Genomic DNA, 23692 nt, shown 5'->3' with positions numbered 1-23692 from the left:
TACATACATGCATGCATGCATATACACATACACATATATGTGTGCACGCACACACATATATACATGCATACACACATACATGTGCGCACACACATATACATGCATCCACACATACACACATATAGCATATATGCACACATGCATACACACATACATACATACGGGGCAGCTTTCAGTAGGTGAATCTGTTTATTTGAAGAGTTCCCATACAAATAAATATTTTTTTCCATTTCAAATATCTGAAAACACTATAGGTAGTCAACCTTCATAAGAAAAAAATAAATAACTTGACTTAATATTATAATAAATACAAAAATAAATTGAGTTTGACGAAGCTTCTCATGTTAAGTCTTATGGGAATCAAACAACACTTATAGATAAACACCTGGAAACCTTTGTCAATCACACATTTGTAAGCTAGATATTTTTACACATTGGGGAAATTCCCTAATACACATGTATTCAAGAACCATTTGTATATTGTTACTGACTGGACTGTGGTCTGTATTTTGCAACTAGTGACATGTTTACATATTTTGTGTGACTGTTAATGCCCATCTGAACCAGAGAAGGGGTTGACTCTTTAGTTAGGAACCTTTGTGTACTTTGTGGTGTGTAATTAAAGAAAAATGGTTTCTCTTCTTGGTGAAAATAAGTAAGTAAGTAATAAATGGGCGTGATTAGCACCTTGTTACTTTACAGAATTTACCAGATAACTCTTCCACTCAAATGGATGAGAGCACAGTGCAACACAGCACACCTGATACATGGGATTCCATTAAAAGACATGAAGGAAGACTCATTTCTCTTTGACTGGTGGCGCTAATATGGCCTTTGTGGCGTTAATATTGGGGCACTGACGGCTCAGTTTTGAGAAGGTTGTGCTGGGGCTTGGCTTCCAAAAACTCAAGTAGAATCACTTGGCTTTAGAAATTATGAAGATGACATCTTTGCTTTCTAAGGAAAGAGACTGTCATCTCAGTAGCCAGCACAGCAGTAGTTGGGCAACTGCCTAAACATTGAGAAGTTCTTGACTGGTGAAATTCTTGACCAGCAGTAATGGCGCCTCATCTGCAGCAAAGTGATCATGTGAGAAATGATTCTATTTTCCCCAATGGTTTTCTCATCCTTTCCAATCATTTATCATCTCCTCCTTTAGTAGAAATAGAGGGAAGAAAGCAAGGTCCCAAGAAAGTCTCTCTTGATTCTTACACTGTGGGAAATGGTTTTGCTTATTTCTGATGTGCCTGTTTTCATCATTCTCTCTGGCTTCTATTACAGTTAAATCATACGAAGATATTTGGTATTCAAGTCTCCATTTTCATGATTCCTCTCAAAACATACCTACCTTTTCATTTATCATAGATTTGCTATAATACCTATGTCATCTCTCAACCTCTTCCCTTTTGAAAGAAAATTGTGTGCTTGAGTGTTTTACCTGCATGTATATGGGAGTACCATGCATGTACCTGGTGCCCTTGGATGCAGAAGAAGCCATTAAATACCCTGAGACTGGAGTTAGAGCTGCCGTGGGAGTGCAGGGAATGAACATGGGTCCTCTGCAAGAGCAGCAAGTGCTCTTAGCCCCTGATTTATTGGTCCAGCCCCACAATCCCTTCTTGAAACCATTTCCCCCAACTATGTTTCCAACAAATATTTTTAGGATTTTTTTCTTTTAAAAATGATTTTAGTTTTTCCTCTTTAAAAAAAGTTTATTGATTTTTATTGAGCTCTACATTTTTTTTCTGCTCCTCTCTCTACCTCTCCCCTCCCCTTCAACCCTCTTCCAAGATCTCATGCTCCCAATTTACTCAGGAGATCTTGTCCTTTTCTACTTCCTATGTAGATTATATCTATGTATGTCTCTCTTAGGGTCCTCATTGTTGTCTAGGTTCCCTGGGATTGGGATTTGTAGGCTGGTTTTCTTTGCTTTATGTTTAAAAACCACTTATGACTGAGTGCATGTGATATAGAATTTTATTTTGCAGACAATGTGGGAACACATAGGGGTGAGTGCAGTGTTTCCCAAAGGAAGCTGGTACTCCCTTTGGAAAGCGTGAAAGAGAAGTGGGAATATTCATGTTTTAAAAAGCCAGTGGAACTAAGAAAGGGGAACCAGCATTTTTATCAGTTAAAAAATAGTTTGGCTTTGTTCCCAATGTTTTGCTATGATGGAACCCTTGGAACCCCGGGACCACACTCTTAGGAAGCTGTGCTGGGCTCGGCCTCCAGGAGCTCATACAGAACCTGGCAGAAAGGCCCCCTCAACAAGAGGCCAAATATGGGCACGTCTTCTTGCTGAGCATAGTGAGCCAAAACGTTCAAGGTTAAATTTATGTCCTTGTCAACCTTTGTTTATGACGATGAAAATGATAAAATAAACTGCTTTTTTTTTATTGTTATTGACAAGGAACTATGTATCATGCTGTTTTTGCCCAAATCACATTTTTTTGAAGAGTGGCCATATTTGAAGTTTGGGAAATTGAATCTTAGGTGAAGAAATCGGAATGAATTTTGAGGGTTTTATTAGTCCGTTATTTGTGCAGATTTTGCTGGTGAGACCCACTCAATTCAAGGTTATGTGAAACTCAGAGATGATGAACACCTGATTTTCGATAAAGGAGCTAAAAGTATACAATGGAAAAAAAGAGAGCATCTTCAACAAATTGTGCTGGCAAAACTGGATGTCAATCTGTAGAAGAATGAAAATAGATCCATATCTATCACCATGCACAAAACTCAAGTCCAAATGGATTAAAGACCTCAATATCAGTCCGAACACACTGAACCTGATAGAAGAGAAAGTGGGAAGTACTCTACAACACATGGGCACAGGAAAAGATGATCACAAAAATCTGACAGTTTTTAAAAAGCTCTGGGTCTACAATGTAGTTTTCTAAAGAACCCGAGCCAGTTGAAACTTGTTTTAATTACATGTTAAAAAACAAATAAGCTATCATGAGAGCTAAATACAATTTAGATACTTGGTCTAAGGACCAACCTACACAAGGTTGTTGTCTCAGTGAAACCCAGGCTTCCAGGCTGCCATTTAGCACTGGCTCTCTGGGAAGGCCCACAGAATGACCAAATAGAGTTTTTCCCCCTTTTTTACTAATTAGGAAGTGGTAAGGAGAGGTTAGAGAAAGGTTTCATTCTGATTTTGAAATATGAGCAGCCTGACTGGTCAAGTCGTCAGGCTACTTGATTCCCAGCTGCAACTGCATCTATTGTTTGAAAAGGAAACCGCATTCCAGGAAGGGACAAAGCCCTTGCAAGAAATCTCTTCAGCATCAGAAGGTGGCCTAGACAGAGGATGGGACCCCTCTCTCCACTATGCTTTCGATCTTACGTCTTAGATGAAGAAGCCCAGCTCAGTGTTGCGGTGTGGTGGTGACACATATGGCCAAGAGGGAGGATCAAGTCATTAGCGGTGTGTCCTTGAAGGGGACTGGAGAAGAGAATCGCTTTCAGACACTCCTACTGTCCTCTGCCACCACAGACTGAAAATATCTGCACCAACTGATTTTGGCCAGAAATCACCAAAGCTATGAGCCAAAGAGCCAAACCACATTTTATTTATTTATTTGGTATCGAGTTTTCAGTACAGCAATAACATACTCACCAAGATGGCACTGTATAGAACTCCTGGTCTCTCCTTACCCTCTGCCTTTATTTTTCCAAACTGCTTTTTTGGCTTCTGGTTTAAAAATGTACTTGTTGCTTCTAAGACAGTAAACTTGTAAGATGCCAGTCTTACTTCTGACTCTGACCTGGGCCCAGATGTTTCTGCCCCATCCTCCCTTTTTATCCTTCCCTTGTCTCTTTTCTTTCTTCCTTCCTTTCTTTCCCCAGCGTTCATTCTGTTTCCCTATGTCTTTCTACTCATTACTTCTGCAAACGAAGCACATTTGTCTGTCGTGTAGATGTACATGAATCTGGTAGTTACGTCTTGTGAAGTGTCCATAAAAATCAATTCTGTTTTCTCTTTCTATATCTAGAAAGCTCTCACCCTGAGTGTGCATGTTCTGCTTGAAATAATGGAATGAGTCGATTTTGTTGATTTGGAAGGAGCAGGCCCTTACTTACTTGGAACTAAAAATAAACCAAAACAAACCAAAATACCAAAAAGCTAGGACCGTTTTCTGGCTAATTAGAGCAATCTATGAGCTGCCTTTGAGTCAAATCAAGACACGAGTCATAGGCACCTGGAAGGAATCTCAGCACACAGGGCAAGGAAAGCTCAGGTTTCTTTGGAGTGTGCTATACAGGACCCCAAATCCTTACTATGAATATAGAAAATTGACTAACTTTAGTCATGAAACCAAAATTGTGGCATCTTAACTCAATGTGGCAGTTTACAGTAAGCAAGAAGAGAAATGCGGAGTTTATCATTTTATAGTTGTAAACAGCCATTTTAATAAACTCTAAGAATAAAAATAGGTACTTTGAAATATTTTTTTCTTTCTTCGTTTTACTTATTTATTTTTAAAACAGTCTTTTCCCCATTTCACATACCAATCCCAGTTCCCACCCCTTCCCCTCCTCCCATTCCCTCCAGCTTCTCCCCCACCTTACCCCCCCCCCATCAACTTCTCAGAGAAGGTAAGGCTTCCCACTGGGAGTCAACAAAGTCTGGTGCATCACTTTGAGGCATGACATAGTCCCTTGACCCTGTATCTAGGCTTAGCAAGGTATCCCTCCATAGAGAATGGGCTCCAAAAAGTCAGCTCATGCACTCGGTCTCACTGCCAGTGACCCCACAGACTGCCCAAGCCACACAACTGTCCCCCACATTCAGAGGGCCTGATTTGGTAGTATTCAGGTTCCCCCACTGTCATTCTGGAGTCAGTGAGTTCCCACTAGCTCAGGGTTTCTGTGGGTGTCCCCGTCATGGTCTTGACCCCTTGCTCATATTAAGGGAAAAAAAATCCCTTGGCTCTCGTGGGTTCTGTTCTTGTTGATCAGTGTAGACAGTCCTGCTTTAAAATGCTTAATGGATTTCCGTCTTCTCTTGTTGCAGTTTATTTTCTCCCAGCACACATCCTGCATGTGCAACAGCATGCTGTCAAGAAGGGAAGGACAGCGCACTGCATATCGGCAGTCGGGTGGTGACATAATGCTAGGGGCTCCCGGAGCGAGTTTGCAGGGAGTCTAAAGAGACTTGCTTCCTTTCCAGGGACTGTCGTCTGTGAGGCACCTAACAACAAGTTAGACAAGTTCTCTGGAGTCCTCTCTTGGAAGGACAGCAAGCACACTCTCAGCAACCAGAAGATAATCCTGAGAGGCTGCGTCCTGAGGAACACCAGCTGGTGCTTTGGAATGGTCCTTTTTGCAGGTACAGTGAGTAAACCAGGGCCATCTCTGCGCCGTCCCTTCCTGGAGTCACTTCAGTGTAGTGCATAGTTCTCGATGGATGTGGATGTTCACAGAGATCTTCTTATTTTTTTAAATTTCCTTTTTATTGGTTTTATTGAGCTCTTCATTTTTTTTCTGCTCCCATCCCTGCCTCTCCTCTCCCCTTCAACCCTCCCCCAAAGTCCCCATGCTCCCAATTTACTCAGGAGATCTTGTCTTTTTCTACTTTCCATGTAGATTAGATCCATGCATGTCTCTCTTAGGGTCCTCATTGTTGTCTAGGTTCTCACAGAGTTCTTATTGAGTGCCAAGGGCTGACTCTGAGTTCACCCCAGAATGTGGTATCCTAGAAGAGACGGCAGTGCTCTGAGTATAGTCCATGTGGTCCCAGCGTGTGGGAACCACTGATACCTTGAATTCATTCTTAAGGATGCTGAAGCCTTCAGTATGTGGTGGTATCTACACACCTACTGCTCAGTTTCTTTCTCTTTAGCCCCATCATATGCGTCTGTTAGTCTATGCAATAACTTGCCCTTAAAACCAAAGAGTGATATGAAAGAAGGCACCTCCTTCACTCTGCTGCTCACATTGGTTGTCACTGGAAAAGGTCAGGAGGCTCTTTTGAGAAAGCCTTCTTGGAGAGCAATCATATCTGTTTGTCACCAGGGCAGATGGGTCTGAAGGCTGTGCTTGATGGGACTAGGATGGATGGATGGATGGTAAAAGGTGCCATTGTCTTCTTTCTTTTTGTTTGTTCCTCTGTACCTTAGTCTCCCCTCCTACTCCTTGCAGCTCCCCCTCCTCCAAATCCACTGATTCTCCATTTCCCTTCAGAAAAGAGCAGGCCTCCTAGGAATATCACATGGCCTAAGATGCAATAAGACTAAGTACAAACCCTCATATCAAGGGTAGACCAGGCAACCCAGTAGGAGTAAAAGGTCCCTAAGAGCAGGTTAAAGAGTTAGAGATAACCCCGATCCCACTGTCAGAAGTCCCATAAGCACCGCAAGCTAAACAAACACAGCCTGTGTGTAGAGGAAACAATGCAGACCTGTGCAGGCTCTGCAATTGATGCTTCACTCCTCTGAGCCCCCATGAGCCTAACTCTGTGGGCTGTGTTCTCCCAGTGCCCTTGTTCCTTCTGGCTCCTACAATCCTTCCTCTCTCTCTTCTGTAGGGTTCTCTGATTTCAAGCTAAAGTTTGTCTGTGGGTTTCTGCATCTGCTCCTATCAGCTGCCAGAGGAAGCCTCTCTGGTGACACCTGGGCTAGGCACAGACCTATGAGTATAGCAGAATATCATTAGGGATCGTTTCATTGATTTTTCTCCCCACCAGCTGTGTTTAGTTCTGCCCTAGGTCTCTGGACCATCTAACTTCTGATTCTGGGCCATAAGGCAGTGTTCAGCATGGGCTCCCTTGCTAAACATGGCCCTCAAGTTAGACCCTCCCACAAGCTCTGAGCCACTATTACCCCATCACATTTTGCAGGAAAGACAGGTAGGTTTGTGGATCATAGGTTTTGGGCCTGGATTGATGTCTCACTTCCACCACTGGGAGCCTAGCCAGGTTACAGAAGATGGCTGGTTCAGGCTCTGTATTCTCTATTACTAAGGGTCCTCATTAGGGTCACCCTCAGAGGTTCCAGGAAGTTTTCACTGTTCTAGGTTTCCACATCACCCTTAAGTGCCCACCTATTCCCCATACTCTCTTCTCCCATACCCTCCCCCCAGATCGGATTCCTCCTTTTCCCATCCTCAACCACCCCCATTCCATCCACAAAATCTATTCTATTTCCACATTCTAAGGAGATCCATGTGTCCCACCAGAACCCTTCTTGTTACTTAGCCTCTCTGGGTCTGTGGGTTTTAGCATGATTATCCTTTATTTAACAGCGAAATATCCACTTACAAGCGAGTACATATCATATTTCTCTTTCTGGGTTTGGGTCATCTCACTCAGGCTGATTTTCTTCTAGCTACAGCTTTGCCAGAAAGTTTCATGATGTCATTTTTTAAATAGCTGAGTAATGCACCCTTGTGTAAATGTCACATCCTCTTCAGTTGAGGGACACTAGGCTGTTTCCAGTTTTTGGCTATTATAAATAAAGCCTCCATGAACATAGCTGAACAAATGTCCTTGTGGTAGGATAGGGGTCTTTTGTTTATCCACTGTTTTTGCTTTCTTTGTGTCTGTGAGTCTGAGGTAGCATTCTCCTTCTGAGGAACAATAGCACAAGTCGACAAAGCCACCCAAATTGGACTAGTAGCTTCATTTTCTAGTCCTTGATTTAAAAAAATCCTACTTATTGTGACACCAAATTAAGATGTGTTTTGTTTCTGCTGATTGTATGTGTAATTGAAATTGGATTATTTTTCTTAACTGAGTTTCCTTAGCAACAACAAATGCTTATTAAAGACTCAATGCATTCCAGAGCTAGAAAAAAAATGCTTCTAAATACCCTCAGCTGTGTGCGTGGGCGCTGCTTTTGCTCCCAGGGCAATGCCATGTATAAAGACCCAGCAAATCTCTAGAAATGAAGTAGAATCAAGCTTTTGTCTGAGGCTGAATGTAGTTTCATCAGATTTTTTTTCTTATTAATGAGGTTAAGTAAGTCTATGGTTATTTATGTCATATTTCCATCTTTTTTGCAGAGAAAAAAAGCCAAGTTTACCCATATATTTCTTTTACATTAAGCTTAAAAGCATGGAGATTTCAGAGCAGTCTCCCCATCTGAAGGTCTCCCGGTAAACATTCTCTTGATTTGATGTCTGTTATCACTGAAGTGGAGATGCCTCGTCCTAGGGATGGGCTGTCGTTCAAAAGTTTGTTACATCTGTATGATCTTGTTCAAAATGACTAGTTCAAGGCTCTAGTTCAACTGAGTCATATTGCTTGTCCTAGGACAACTGTTGAGAGTCAGTCTTGAGAGCTGTTGAGGGGCCAAGGTTTTCATAAAAATGTCTCTGTAGGAAAACCCTCTTATATGAATGGAAGGAGTTGAGTTGAACAGAAGTCCACAGACTAGGGATCAGCCGGATCAGGCAGCGAATCCTTTCTCTAAGACTTCCAGGGCACCTCCCTGTGTGGATCACAGGATAATATTAGCACACTAGAGTACCTTGCTTAGGTACAATGCATGATGTGTATGGAAGAGGATACTTGGTGATATCTTTTTCATGCCTGCTTCTCAATTCTTTTACCAACAATTCAGAACACACTAATATCTCTATGGGCAGGGCTGGGAAAATGGAACTATTCTCTGTATTTTAGTGGAGGAGAAAAGGAGCTCTCTGTTCTTTTGTGATGACTCCCAGATGTTCACTTTTAGATGGCGTTTGTCAGGTAGATGTTTGTAAAGCAGACAATGTTTGCATTGACTTTAGTTAAGAGAGACCTTAGTCAGAATACTGGCAAGCAGAGAAAGTCATGATTGTTCTTGTCCACATCAGAGTTGAACAGATAGGTACCCCAAGTCCCTAAGTCTTGACTTAGGAAACAAGTCGCAGGCAGTACTTAGATCTTGTGAAAATAGAATCCAAAATGAACTATCAACTCTTCTTTTTATATTTAAATCCTACTTATACATCCTGTTTAGGAGGTGCAAAGATGGACTTCAGAGGGATGGTTTACTTTACAAACTTATCGTTCATAAGGTTAATACACATGAATATCTGGTCATGCTTCCCTGCTGGTGGCTGTCCTCAGGAGGGGAGCAAAGCTTGTTTCTGAGAGAAGGGGCCATACTCACTCAAGGAGTCTGTAGGCCCAGTACCGTCCTGGTGTATATAAAGTCCCTGCTGTGCTGGCCGCCACTCATATTCTTGTAGGGGTCTTATCTCTTCATTTTCCACCCTTCTCTTGCCTTGCAGGCTCATCTCTGTGGCTGGTATTCACAGCTTCCCTTAATTTTTGTTTTTTGTATTGGTGAGTCTTGAAAAAAATCAAAAGGAGGAAAACGATTAAACTCTAGGTATTTATTCACCAAATCTACATCCCTATGTAGTGAGTTCAGATTCGTTGGGTTCTTTTAACATAAGATTACTCTTGTTAAGGCTGAAAATTTAGAGCTCCTACCTTTAGGATTCAATAAATAATACACCTTCCCCTTAGGGCCAATAATAATACACCATCACTTTGTCTTAGGTGGAGAAACAGTTTGATTGTTACTAAGCTCTCTTGCCATATTAGTCAACATGCCCCTACCCATACTTTATGGAGTTTCTACATAAACTTTTCTATAATTATCTTATTTGGTGATTCCTGTTAGGATCCTGAATGAGGTACAGAATTAAATATACATTGATTTATTGTCTCATGTAGTTTACAAATATTAATTTAGAGCAAGAGCTTTCAAGTTAGATATGTCAAGATTCAAGTTCTGTCTCTGGGCTTATAGGATAAGAAGTCTCAGGAAAGTTAAATTCTTGACTTGCAAGAACTTATTTGTCACCTTATAAGCATTAGGGGACTCTGCCGTCTCCAGGGATGAACCCCTGACAGGTTATTTAATCCCTACTGCTCTGTCTTAAACACATGTACATAGGAGCAACTCTAGTGGACCCAACAAATTATATATATAACACATATGTGAGATATATATATGTAATTGAAGATGAAGAGGCAATGAATGTGAGAGAAAGTCGCAAGAGACTTAGGAAGAGTTGTGGGGGAGGAGAAGTAGAAATGATGTAAATACAATATGCTTACAGGAAATTATCAAAATAAAATAAAAGTACATTTGCACATTACCTAAAATATAAGAAATATTAAATTTTTGGGAAATTTAATTATTTACTGAATGCCAAGTACATGCTAGACACTCTATATTGCCTAAGGTAATGATTGATTGACTAGGGGTTAAATGGAGGAAAAAGCCAAATGTATTCCCTTTACTCATATGGTTGTCAGTCCTGTAGGATAGAAATGATATGACATTGTCAATATGCTACTCCCACATAATTATGATGGTGATTATATCATCTCAAACAGAGATGAGTGCTGATTAGAAGAACATGCATCACAGTAGTAGAATTATAAAGGAAGAATGTGATTAGATCTTGACTTTGGGTAAAACTTTCCTGAGCTGAGATTTATAGACAAACAAAGATGAAGGGTCAGGAAAGTGGAAGAAAGTAGAGAGTATAAGGAAGGCAAAGAGCTAACTGCCTTAAAGGCAAGGTGTTGTGGTGCGAGTGAGGTCAGAAACCTTCAGAAAACACAGGAGATGCTCATGGGGATGTGACTGGAGGTGGCGGAACAGCTGGGCTGTGCAGACCTTGTGGTTTATGTGTAAAAGTTTGGTCCTTATCCCAAGAGTGTTTAAGAGGCAGAATATATGAAATATTTTAAATAAATATATGGGAAGGATGGAATCTTGCCTGTAGTATGTACAGTGTTTGTAAATGGACAGTAGGTCCTGAAATGAGTGCACAATTGGGGTTTGAGATGCAGGGAAATAATGACCAGCATTCAGGGCATTCATGGAGCCCAGTAACGAGACTTTTGCAGTTAGGAGATGATGATATTTAGACCAAGATAGGGACTATGGGACAAGAGAAGAGGAATGTCAGAAACTTCTTAGAAAGTTGAATTAAGAAGCTTTATTGACCAGATTGAGGATGAGTCATATTATCAACTATGATTCTGTATTTAATTGTTGCTGTTGTTTTATTCTATGTTTAAGGAATCATTTCAATTTCCTCTACTTGTTAAGATTAGCTTTGGGTCCTGATGATTATTTTAGAGATTAGTCCATGGGTTGCTGAGAAAACATGTATTCTGCACTGTTGAGATGGAATATTCTGCAGATGTCTGTTAAGTCCATTTGATCTACGATGCCATTTAACTCAGGCATTCCTCTGTTTATTTTTGGTTGTGAGCCTAGCCTTTAATGACTGAGCCATCTCTCCAGCCTTATTTATATTTTGTCAGGATGGCCTGTAAGTTGGTAAGAGTAGGGAATTAAGGTCACCCACTACTATTTGGTTGAACTTAATCTGTGACTTTATATCTAGTGCTTTTTGTTTAATGAAATTGGGTGTTCTGTGTTCAGGACATGTATGTTCAGAATCATAGTATCCTCTTTACGGGGTTTCTCCTTAATCAATATGAAATTACTTTATCTTTTCTCACTAGTTTGGATTTGAGGTTTATTTTGTTAGACATTGAAACAGTAACACCTGGTTGTTTTATGGATTTCTGTTGGCTGGAATATATTTCCCATCTTTTAGCCCTAAAGTAGTTTATGCCTTTTGTGGTAGGCTTCTTTCTAAAAGGTAGAAAACAGAAGATTCCTGCTTTTTGAGCCAGTCTACTAGTCTGTGCCCTTTGATTGGGGGAATTTATAACACTCAGTTTTTATTGAAAGGTATGTATTGATACCTGCCATTAGATTGTTTTTGTTTCAAAATCGTTACTTTTTTTACAGGTCCTGACACTAAACTAATGCAGAACAGTGGCAAGACAAAGTTTAAAAGGACAAGCATTGACAGATTGATGAATACCCTAGTCCTGTGGGTAAGTTTCTCACAGGTTGATGAGCAACCCTTGTGCTGTGGATTAAGAGGTTGAGGCACATTTTAGTACTCTGGGTGAGTAATTTGCCAGTTGAGCAGTACTCTAGTACTCTGGGAGAGTCCCTGGCAGGGTGATGCACTCTCTGGTTCTGTGGGAGAGTCCCTGGGAGGGTGATGAGTGTGCTCGTGGCATGGGTGTGTCACTGTGATCGAATTGGGCAATGCCACAAGTCATTGCTATCTTAATATATTTAATTTGCTTTTCTGAGAATTCATTCAGAAGTCTGAACTCTTTTTGAAACTTGCATTTGTCAATTTTATACTTAAGGCTCAGTTTACTCACTTTTATTTCCTAGATCAAAATAAATTTTCAGCCAGTGGTAGAAGTTAGTGTGAGAGATAGCCTAGTTTTTATAAAAGGCCTTTGTCTTCAAGGATTTGTGTTTGGAAAGCTAACTCACTTTTGAGATAAGTAAAATTTTATCTTTGCTCAAATCCTCTCTACATAGTGTGGATAATGGTATCTATCTATCTATCTATCTATCTATCTATCTATCTATCTATCTATCTATCTATCTATCATCTATCTATCTTCTGTCATTTTTCTACTATCTATCTATCTATCTATCTATCTATCTATCTATCTATCTATCTATCTATCTATCATATCATTATTATCATCATCATCACTTATCATCTATTATAGGGTAAAGTCACTCTCTCAGAGGCTGGTATTGTCCTCCATTTCCATGGTTGTAAATAGGATGATTTTCTCGGGACTTAAAAGCCAAATTTTTTCTTAAGTTGGGCATTTAATGCCAAACATCATTAATTTCAATTGTTTAAAGTATTTCCATTCAATTAATTTATAATACCAACTGTTAAAAGGAGAAGATACCAAAAAAAAAAAAAAGGAGAAGCTACAGTGATGTAGATACCAAATTGGTAGGGTATAGGGGACACACAATTTTTCTCTCATATCTAGTTTTTCTACTATATCTTCAGTAAGGGTTTCTTCAACTTTGTCTTCATATTCTATTTTATTCATGAGAATGAAGAAGAAAACAGCTAAAGACCTCAGGAAAAGTCTTTCTTGGAGAAAAATTTGACACATTCATACTTTGTACATCCACTTCTGCCTCAAGAGTGACTAGTGTGAGCCTCTGACATAGAGGAACTCTTAGCAGAACAAATCTCCCCAGATTCATTTTTAGGACACCACATTTGTGTCCTTAATCTGTGAGACTGAGGGTTTAGACTCACGATGACTCCTTGTCTCTGATTGATGTACTTCTAAAATGTTTGCTTTTCTAATTCTGATAGTAATGGTGATGTTAAAATCTGGTACCCATTTTTGCCTTATCTCCCACTTATTTCAAAGATTTCAAACACAAAGTATCTACATCACAAGGTGTTTCAGCTCATCCTATTTTCTGCTGTCCCCATGTAAGGATTTGTGGGCAGATCCACAGCGAAGAGCTCCAAGTGTGAGGTGGTGAGAGGGAGCACCAGTCGGGGTAGTAGTTGCTCATATTGTTGCTGTTATCAAACACCTGACAAAAGTCATTTAAAAAAGGAATTCAGCTTGGTTCACAGCTCTGGGGATACAGCCATTCATGGTGGTGAAGACGTGGCAGAAGGAGCAGGAGGCAGCTGGTCACGTGACACACACTGTTAGGGAGCAGAGAGAGACGGATGCTGGCACTCAGCTTGCTCTCTCATTTAAGCAGTCTGGGAACAACAGGTGGTGCGTTGTCGCTGCCCACATGTAGGTGGGTCGTCCCTCTTCAATTAATCGAGTCTAGATCATCTAGAGTTAGCTACAGGCTTGTTTCCATGTTGATCCTAAAGTCTATCCATCACACTATCAATTGGAGTGAATCATTACAGTACATTATAGCTGGACAGCAGATGTGCCCTGGGACCTCTAGGGACTTCAATCATTGGACCTAAAGCATTGAAACGTGATTTTTCTGAGTAAGGGTTTGTAGCTGCCTTTGTGATAGGGGTCAATCTGCAACATAGTCTTTTCTGTGCTTATTCTTTTGTTTTTAATCTGTGAATATTCGTATCTGCCTTAGTGAGAGTGGAGAAAATGCATGTCATATTTTAGCCACATGAAATTTATTCATATGCTTTATTTTAAGTAAGAAAAGGTTTATATAATTTGATTTTCAAATGATAGTTTCTTATGGGAAATTGATTTGTAGCTACATTGTGTTGATTTGACAAATTTAGGGTTCACGGTAACCTTCACTTCTATACTTCTATTCTTGTTTCAGATTTTTGGATTTCTGGTATGCTTGGGAATTATTCTTGCAATAGGAAATTCAATCTGGGAGAGTAAAATTGGAGACCAGTTCAGAACTTTCCTCTTTCAGAACGAAGGCGAGAAGAGTTCCTTATTCTCAGGATTCTTAACTTTCTGGTCATACGTTATCATCCTCAACACACTTGTGCCCATTTCGTTATATGTGAGGTGAGCGTTTACACTGCAATGGAATCACTTCATCACTCCCCCTCTGTGTGATCTGCTGCGTGTGTTAGGAATGAGGTGACTTTGCTCTTTAATTCTGTTTAACCCGTACTTTTTAAAAAATCACAATGAATATATTTTATTTTCTTCTTCATTAGTAAGGTTTCTTAGAAATGCATTTCTTTGGAACATGTAAATTGCGCTACGCTCTTGCAATCTGATTGATAAAACTGAGCTGGTCTAAGGTAAGAAAAAGAAAACCTGGGATATTTTGAGATGTGGTCCCCTGTCATCGGTCTGCTGCAGGTGCCAGGAGACAGGTGCTCCTGCCTATCACTCATTAGCCCTGTAATGATGGGAAAATTACCTTATTATTGGCAGCCATTATAAATATAGAAAGGACTCACAGTAAGGTGGTAGTCCTTGGCCATTGTTAGGTAAGTATAGTTCATCTTTCCCACTATCCTGATCTACAATTTCTAGATCTAGTCCCACAAAGCGTTATTAAAATTGTCAGTCATTGTCTGTATCTGCCTTCATCTTTCTTGTGTTTGTGTTCTCTCTTTCTCTGTGTGAGTGTATGTTTGCTCCCTATGTATGTGTTTTCTTTCTCCAAACATATGCATGTTTTCCTCCCTGCTTCCACCTCCCCTTTTTCCATGCAGATATGTGTGTGTGTGTGTGAATGAGTGTGCTCTATGAGACTTAGATACATCTACCCAGAGACTTCCTCCAATTCTTTCAAGACTGAGTCAGACAGTATCAGAGATCCTGGAGCCGAGCTAGGACTTGGTTGGTTGTCAGTCCTTGCCTTCAGGACTTTAACAACATACAAAACCCCCAGCTCCAAATCTCCACTAATTATGACTAACCTCTTTTTTTCTCTTTCCAAAAACTGAGCTTCAGTGAAACAAGGGAAGTTATGAAGAAAATTCACTCTTGTTTTGGATAGAGGTCAGGAAGCTGAAATGTCAAGTGATGGGAAATTGACTTGAAGTCGAGGCATGTGGCCACAGCACCATAAATCACTCCGGGCCTTCTGCAGCTGTGGGCAGCCTGAGCCCTGTGTGATCTGTATTCTGCTGGCTCATCTTTGATACCGAGACTCTCTCGTGCTTGAACCCCATTACAAAGCCGGTAGTAAAGGCTGCTCTTTGCCATAAAAGCTATATTAACTTTGTAGCTTTCCTCTCGTGTCCTAATAACCAATGTGACAGAGGTGTACCATCTGCACATGCGCACAGTGCCTTACCATCTGCACATGCGTACAGTGCCTTACCATCTGTGTATGCGTGGTTTATGCCCTTGTGGAGGACACAGGCTCTTTGTATCGTCTTTCTTGTACTGCTCTGGTAGTTTTCATTTAATGTTTTGAGAGGTAGTTTTGTTTTGTTTTTGCTTTTGTTTTCGTTTTTTTTAAACACAGCTAGATTCCCAGGTTAGCATCCCTTTTGCTTTTAGGGATACTTTTAGTAAGTAGTTGTTAGCCAAAAACCATACTTATAATATTTGCAGCCCAGGTTTTTGATGTTAGCATTGGTAATAATATCCTCGGCCTTCATGAAAGTACTTGGCTTCTTTTTGTCTTGTATTTGTCAAATATGTGCTGCTCTAGAAAATGAGGACATTAAAAATAATTCATTTCTGAACTCCTTTGTATCCAAATCATGGCACTTACCTTTAGATACCGTTCTATGAGTATGTGTTTACATTTATTTGATGTTGGCCCAGCACTTTGCTTTCACAACCTTCTTCTGCATCGTGTTTTCCGATTTCAAAACCATTCTCTGGTGCTCTATAATGTAACATGAATATGAGGTCTTGCCACATTCTATAGATGGCCTTGCTTCCTTTTTCAAAGTTTTGCATAAGGAGCGTCACATACGTTATCTAGTTTATGTGTCCCCCAGATCTTCTCAAAAGGCTCTGTTGAAATGGGGAGTTTATTTAGTCAGGATTACATAACTAATTGCATAGTCAGAATGAAGATCTGAAGGTCTAAATCCAAACAGCTGGCCCCTGCACCCTGTTTTCTCTGTCTCTAAACCGTATGGGATTTGGGACTGGTGATGTTGAAAAGCTGAGACTTCCCTCGTGCTGAATAACTGTGATCTCAACCCAATGGGAAGAGTGGTCCAAGAAATTTCAGGCTGTTTGGTCCTAAGTGCTTAAACACCGTGATGCAGGACCAGAGAACTGCCTGGTGTCTCTGTGATGAGGACTGAAGGCATCCACAAAAACCTCTATGAGGCTTTTGGATAGGTACAATACATAAACCAGTGCCAGATGGCGAGAGTTCGTGATTCACTTTGAACAGTTAACAGTTCCAGGTGAGCAAAGACATTTATTTTGAAAAAGATATTTCCATGCTGTCAGTGTGTTTATGCGTTAAGAAAGGCCCAGTCACAGGGTGTGTGTGTGTGTGTGTATGTGTGTGTGTGTGTGTGTGCGTGGTGTGAAGGAGAGGGCTGCATGTTGTACTGTCTTCCTCCTAGACCCTCTTTTTCCCAAGCCAAACGGAGACCCACATTCTCGACAGGAGATTTTAAGGCCCCAGAATGTGAGGGATTTTTGCAGCTTTCCATTGGCTTGTACTGCAGCATGGGAGAAACTCGGAGATGACCTTGTCTCATACCATCCTTAGCTGGAAGTGTAGATGCTCCCAGTGTACTTGAAGAACTGGATGTACAGCGTTCAGGACACAAGGAAGATGTGCGCATCACCCAGCCTTCTTCAAGTGCAGATGAGAAAAAAAAGATAAGAAATAAACTATAGGTGCTGCTATTATCAGTACAGTGTTATGTTTCTCTGAAAGCTCTTGTTAATGTATAAAGACATGAATTTAAATCCAGTGAGCAAAGACAGGAAGCTCAAACTAAAATAAACCTATCCAGAAAAAAAAATAACGCATGCAAGTGATTATGAACCTGGGCATCCAAAATAATTCCCACCACTGCCGGAATTCATCTAAGCTTCTAATAGTGTGAGTGATGTCTCTGTGTGTGTGTGTGTGTGTGTGTGTGTGTGTGTGTGTGAGAGAGAGAGAGAGAGAGAGAGAGAGAGAGAGAGAGAGAGAGAGACTTTCAAGCTTTCATTTAGGTCAGCAATAATTTAAAAACTTCTCCTATCAGTAAAATTACATAATGTCCAGGAACAAATCTGTTCAGGTGTGGTGTGGAACTATATAAAAACAAAGGAAAACTGAATAAAATCACTTTATGTTATCAATAGAAGTGCTTTTCAAAATGAAATTCCTAGGAAAATGTATCTTTTTTTTTTATTGAAGTTGCACTTAGTTTTATGAAAGCAGTGAACAATTTAGCACAAACCTTAGAGAAGCCCTCCATAAAGTCTCCTAAAGAGCCGTGCCTCATTTTGTCACAATCTGGCATTAGAGATGACAACTTTGGACTAAGACCCTTGTCCGCAAACCTTGCCTTTCTGGAGCTTGAATATATAAGTTATTACTGGAATGCAAGAAAGGAAGTGGGAAACCCTGTTTTTAGTCAAGATTCATCACGTTTTGCTTGCTACTTAATAGAGATTTACTGCTGGCTTATTTGCAAAACAAAACCTGATCAATATCTTAGAATGCATTTCTTCCAGCTAGATGTATGCCAAATATCTTCAGTAAGGGTTTGTTCACTCTGAGACGCAGATGGAGTTTCAAATTAACATGTCACACAAAACTCTCCACTGGGCTTGATTCAACATCGAGAACCACAGGCCATTGCTTGAGGTTTCCTGATGAGACAGCCATTTTGCCTTATGATGCTTGTGAGGAAATCACTTGGACACTAAGGTTTATGAACAGATAACAGATTCTCAGCTGAGGCATTTCTGAAGGTCGCTAGGACCTAGGGACAGAGCATTTACATTTTTTGTTTTTGAAACCCTTGAGGAATTTGGCAAAGCATGGTGTTCAGATGTTGACGGAATCTTTCTTCTTTCTTTCTTTCTTTCTTTCTTTCTTTCTTTCTTTCTTTCTTTCTTTCTTTCTTTCTTTCTTTCTTTTTCCTCCCTCCCTCCCTCCCTCCCTCCCTCCCTCCCTCCCTCCTTTCTTTCTTTCTTTCTTTCTTTCTTTTTCTCATCTTAACGGACCACAGCGTGGAAGTAATCCGCCTGGGACACAGTTATTTTATAAACTGGGACCGGAAGATGTATTACACCGCCAAGGCAATGCCTGCCGAGGCCCGGACGACCACACTCAATGAAGAACTGGGCCAGATAGAATATATTTTCTCCGACAAAACAGGAACTCTCACTCAAAACATCATGACTTTTAAAAAATGTTCCATCAATGGGAGAGTCTATGGTAAGGGAATAGTTTCTTCTTCTTAGCAATAACTTAATAAATAAATAAGCAACATCATTAAAAATAATATTCCATTACCCAACTCATCATGGCTTTTTTATTAAACATTGCCATGATGCTTGGCTGGTAATGGATACCCATAACTAGTTATTGTACACGTTTGGAACAATTTGATGAAACTTAGGATCTGTTGCCCATTCATGGGTAGAGACGGTTCCCTTTGATACTCTTTCATGTGGCTTTTCTCTGTAATGCTCCAGAGGCCCAATTCCCTGGAAGGATGAGTTTTAGCTAGCATTATTTATCTTGTTAAGCCAATGTCTTTTGCTTCCTCTCATGGTTTTCTGTGGGACCAATGTCAATACATGTGTTTGTGATGAAATTTAATATTTATTTCCTGAAGCGCATACTTTCTAGGACTCCTTCACAGCCAAGTTCCCCTATCCATCCTTCTATGTGAGTAAATAATCTGTATTTGGGTTTTCAAGCATTCTTTTTATACCTGGCCCTTCTGAACTGGGTATTAGCTAGTTAGTAGACAGTTTCTTTCATAGAGAATATGGGAGTCCAATGGGGCCTTCCACAGTGTTCTTCTGAATCTCTTACCTTAATTCATGAAAGTCAAGATATTTTGGGAAGTCAAGGAGTTCCAAGAGAGATTATGTTTTCTTTGTCTCCTAACGGGAAGAAAACTTCACACATTGCCAATATTTTAAAGCAGGATTTGACCCTGAAGGGAAACAAGGGATGGAGAAACACTGTTCTGCCTTTTGACTTCCCCCTCTTTGAACCCCACCACCATCACCCCTGCAGTAATGGTCTCCTTAGCTCCTTTGTACTCCTTGCTGCAAATCCTGCCTTCTTCGGGAGTGGACATGGCGACTCCAGCCTAAGCACTCTTGCATGCCTTATAGTCCCATCATTCCTAGTAAATAGCATAGAACCATTACTGAAAACGTATGGGCATTATTTTCAGAGGCTTTCTAAGAATACTGCCTTGACCTAAATAGTAGTGTAAGTAAGAATATTTAAGAATATTAGAGGATATCATAAAATTTAAGGATCTTTTTTTCTTCATATTAGCATAAGTAGCATCTTTTCTGAGAAGCAGTTTGAAATTATTAGACATGTGGGCCAAAGGCCATTTGTAGAAATGTTTATTGCAGACTACTTTTAGAGACAACTTTTGTGACATTTTCAAGTAGAGGTCTTAAGATCTTTGTAAATGTTCATATTTTAAAAAGCCTATGAAAGTTTGTAATTTCCCTCATAGTATACAGGAAAGGAAGGGAAAGGGTTAAATATCCTCTTTTGGCCCTGATTATAATTTATAATATATTTATACCCTTAAAACATGTTCTTTCTTGCACACCTCCAGACTGCTCAGAATTTTTTTTTAAATTTGGGCACAGCTTAATCTTGTTTTGAATCATAGATCTGGGCTTTGGGAAATTGTAGCTTTTTCCTCTGACTTGTCATCTTAGTTTACTGTTGCTGTGATGAAATGCCATGACCAAAGCAGTGTAGGGAGAAAAGGGCTTAGTTGGCTTACATTCCCACATCACTGTTCATCATGGAAGGGAGTCAGCACAGGAACTCAAGCAGGGCAGGATCCTGGAGGCAGGAGCTGACACAGAGGCCGTGGAGGAGTGCAGCTTCCTGGCTTGCTCCACGTGAGTTGCTCAGTCTGTGTGACTATAGAACCCTGGACCACTAGCCCAGGGATGGTACTTCCCACAATGGGCTGGGTCTTTCCACATCAATCACTGACTTTCAAAATGCCCCACAGCTGATCTTATGGAGGCATTTTCTCAGTTGAGGCTCCCTCCTCTCTGATGACTCTAACATGTGTCAAGTTGACATAAAAGTAGCCAGCATACTTATCCACATCTTGTGTTTGGACTCAGAACTACTACCTCCTTAGACTTTAATTTTTCTTCTGTTTTATCACAAGTCCTGCAATGAGATCTCTTTGGGGGACCATTTAGTACAAAGACACAATTGTTTCTCTTCTTTTCAACATTTCATTAGAATTAATGCCTGTGTGATTATGATAGGACCGTGACCATGTGAACCCAAGATTTGTGTTTCAGGAGGTTGACTAGATTCATTACTAGCTCAAGGACTCCTCCGGCATGGCAGGTGAGCTACCTTCATAGCTTAGACCTGCACCCCAGGAAAAGCACAAGCAAACATCAAATATCATCGTCACAAAGTTATATGTGAAGAAAAAGACATGGTTATAAATTCCCACCATACTGACTTTTTATAATACAGTCATTCCACTTTTGACTTTGTTCTTCTACTTCCTTATCCATAAAACTTGCTTTAAAGGCTTCCTGATGCCAGGTTGTTGAAAGTGATGACGTAAGTATCTGGTACAGGTGGATGCAAATCCCTCTCTACTGTAAAAAAAAAAAGAGTCCTACTCAATCGTGTCAGCCCCAGGGGAAGGTTAGAAAAACACCCAAAGTTCCACAACCTTCCCAGACTGTGCCACCAGCTGGGAACCAGGTGTTCAAACATGGGAGCCTATGAGTGACATGTCATACTCAAACCATGGCATTCAGCTCTGCTCCCTAAGGCTCATGGCCATCCTTTAGGCTCATGGACAGCTCTTGGTACAAAATGTGCTCCATTTGACTTCAAAAGTTCCTATAGTCTTCAACACTCCTAGAGCACTTCAAAAGTTCCTATAGTCGTCAACACTCCTAGAGCACTTCAAAAGCCCAAAGTCTCTTCTGAGACTCAAGGTAATCTCTTAACTGTGACCCCTGAAAAATAAAAGTAACTGTATACTTCCAACATATAGCAATGTAGAATAAGGGTTCTTTTTTTCCCTTTGAAAGCTCACATAATATCTTCATATACTATTAAAATTAGTTCTCAGGGAAGAGTCTTCCAGGTTAGTTCCAGCTTGATTTCTCCAAGACCTGTGTCTGAAGTGTCTTTAGTGTAGGATTTTGCTTTTAAGTTCTGGGAGATAACCATCTATATTGTTTTCTAAGGCTCTTGAACTCACCCTGACCACCAGATCAAAAGGAGATTTCCCAGGGCAGGCACTGGGGTTTTTGTGAGTCTATGGCTCTTATGGGAAGCATTATTGTTCAGTGTTCCCCATTTTATTGTTTGCTCATTTGTTGTTAGTTCCTTGAGAATTTCGTCGATGTGTTTTGATCACATTCACCCTGTTCCAGCACTACTCCTGGATTCCTGCCACCTTCCCTACCCATCCAACCTGGTGTCTTTATTTTTTTTTAACCCATCATCAAGCTTAACGTATGCTGCACATATATCTGCTCTTGGATGTGTGGCCTTTACTGAAGGATATTCTACCCACTAGAGGCTGCACCCATGAAGAAAACTGACTTCCCCTCTGCCAGTGGCTATCAAATGACAACAGATCTTTAGCTGGGAGTGTGACTTGGTGACCACATCCCCTCTCCGCACTGGCGTTTTGTATGACCTAGGCATGATTATGCAGGTCTTAGGCATGGTGTCTCAACTATGCTGAGTTCATACCTGCCCTGTGGCGTCCAAAATACAGTTTCCTTGGAGTCATCCACCTCTTATGGCTCTTACAATCTCTCTGTCCCCTCCTCTGACATGACCCCTGAGCCTTGGGTGAATGGGGGTGTGATACAGATGCTCTCTCTAGGACCGAGAATTCCACAGCCTCTCAGCTGTGGGTCTCTGGCTTAATCACTATCTACTGTAAAACAAAGCTGCTTTGATGCGGGCTGAGCGAAGCCTAAGATGGAGATACATGTCTCTTCGTTTTCTTTTTAATGCCTACTTATTTTAGCTTTATCTTAAGCATCTCACTACATTAATTGCCATGTATAGGGCTGAAAATATTGGGCCAGTACTTGAAATTCTGTTCCAGCTAGTGGTTGTGCTTCAGGGAAGAGCACGCCAATTTGTTATCCTATACAAATGGTCAACCCAGAAAACATACATATGAGTGACGTTATACAGACTGAGCAGGCTGTGTTTAGGGATATATGTATATTTACATATATTGATTTACATATACAATAGAAATTAAGGGAAGAAGAGGCCATTAATTTAAAGAGAGAAAGAAGGGGTATATAAGAGTGTTCAGGGAGAGGAAAGAGAAGGGGTAAATGATGTAATTATATTATAGTCTCCCCAAAGCGTAAAAAAACCAAAACCCAAACAAAACAAAATACTAGGTTTATTTTCTAAAGTTAAGTATTTAAATTGGCTTCAATTTTACTTTCTATTTACTTTCAATGTTTGTTTTAGCAGGTGAAGTACTAGATGACCTGGGCCAGAAGGAAGAAATAACTAAGGTAGAGAAGACATTTCATTCTCTGTTTTAATTTTAAACTGTATATGCTTTTAAGGTGTGACACGTTCCTAAGGGCCTGATTTGTATCACTCACCATGAGACACATAAAGTATAGTATAATACAAAAAGAAATAGATTCACATGGTTCAAAATTTCCTCTAATCTAGGTACCTTGATCAAACAGTTTCCAAACCTTTAGAGACATTTTTGCATATGCGAACAAATGTGCTTCACTGTTTATAATAAATGTGTGATGGTAGAATATGCACACTCTTCCTTAACCTTCAGCCTCAGAAACCTTAAGAGATCAATTTTAAGTGCTTATTATTTTCAATTGTTAAATTATAACCTGTTATATCTATGTCCTACAATATATATATATATATATATATATATATATATATATATAAAGAAGCATCAATGGGAATATAAAATGTTTCTTATAGTTTGATAGTAAAGAAAACTCAGAGGAAAACTGGGTACTTATGTTGCTTCACGATGTTGGAGTGTCCTGTGGAATGCATTTTAATAAATGGAATTACTACATAAAAATGCATGGGTGTCTGCACATTGCTAGATATTGCAAACAGTTACATTTTGAATCATATAAAAAAAAGAGGCATCTAATCCCTTCAAGGACATACTGTAAATGATCAAAGTCATTCCCACTGGGATTGCCTCCTTTTAAAGGTTCATAGCACTGCCTGACATGACC

General features: G+C 40.2%; 1 protein-coding gene across 1 annotated transcript in view; it reads left to right on the top strand.

Moving 5' to 3' along the window:
• Atp8b4 (ATPase phospholipid transporting 8B4 (putative)) overlaps positions 1 to 23692 on the top strand; it is a 158206-nt gene that overhangs the window by 62096 nt on the left and 72418 nt on the right. Inside the window, exons 10-14 of the mRNA XM_075962061.1 lie at positions 5177 to 5335; positions 11784 to 11872; positions 14154 to 14350; positions 18454 to 18662; positions 22935 to 22978. Coding sequence (XP_075818176.1) covers positions 5177 to 5335; positions 11784 to 11872; positions 14154 to 14350; positions 18454 to 18662; positions 22935 to 22978 — 698 coding nt within the window. The remainder of the gene's footprint in view (positions 1 to 5176; positions 5336 to 11783; positions 11873 to 14153; positions 14351 to 18453; positions 18663 to 22934; positions 22979 to 23692) is intronic.

This window comes from Microtus pennsylvanicus, chromosome 2 (assembly GCF_037038515.1).
Source record: "Microtus pennsylvanicus isolate mMicPen1 chromosome 2, mMicPen1.hap1, whole genome shotgun sequence".
Taxonomy (NCBI): domain Eukaryota; kingdom Metazoa; phylum Chordata; class Mammalia; order Rodentia; family Cricetidae; genus Microtus; species Microtus pennsylvanicus.
Note: the sequence above shows the minus strand (reverse complement) of the source record. Positions and strands in the feature narration are given on the sequence as shown.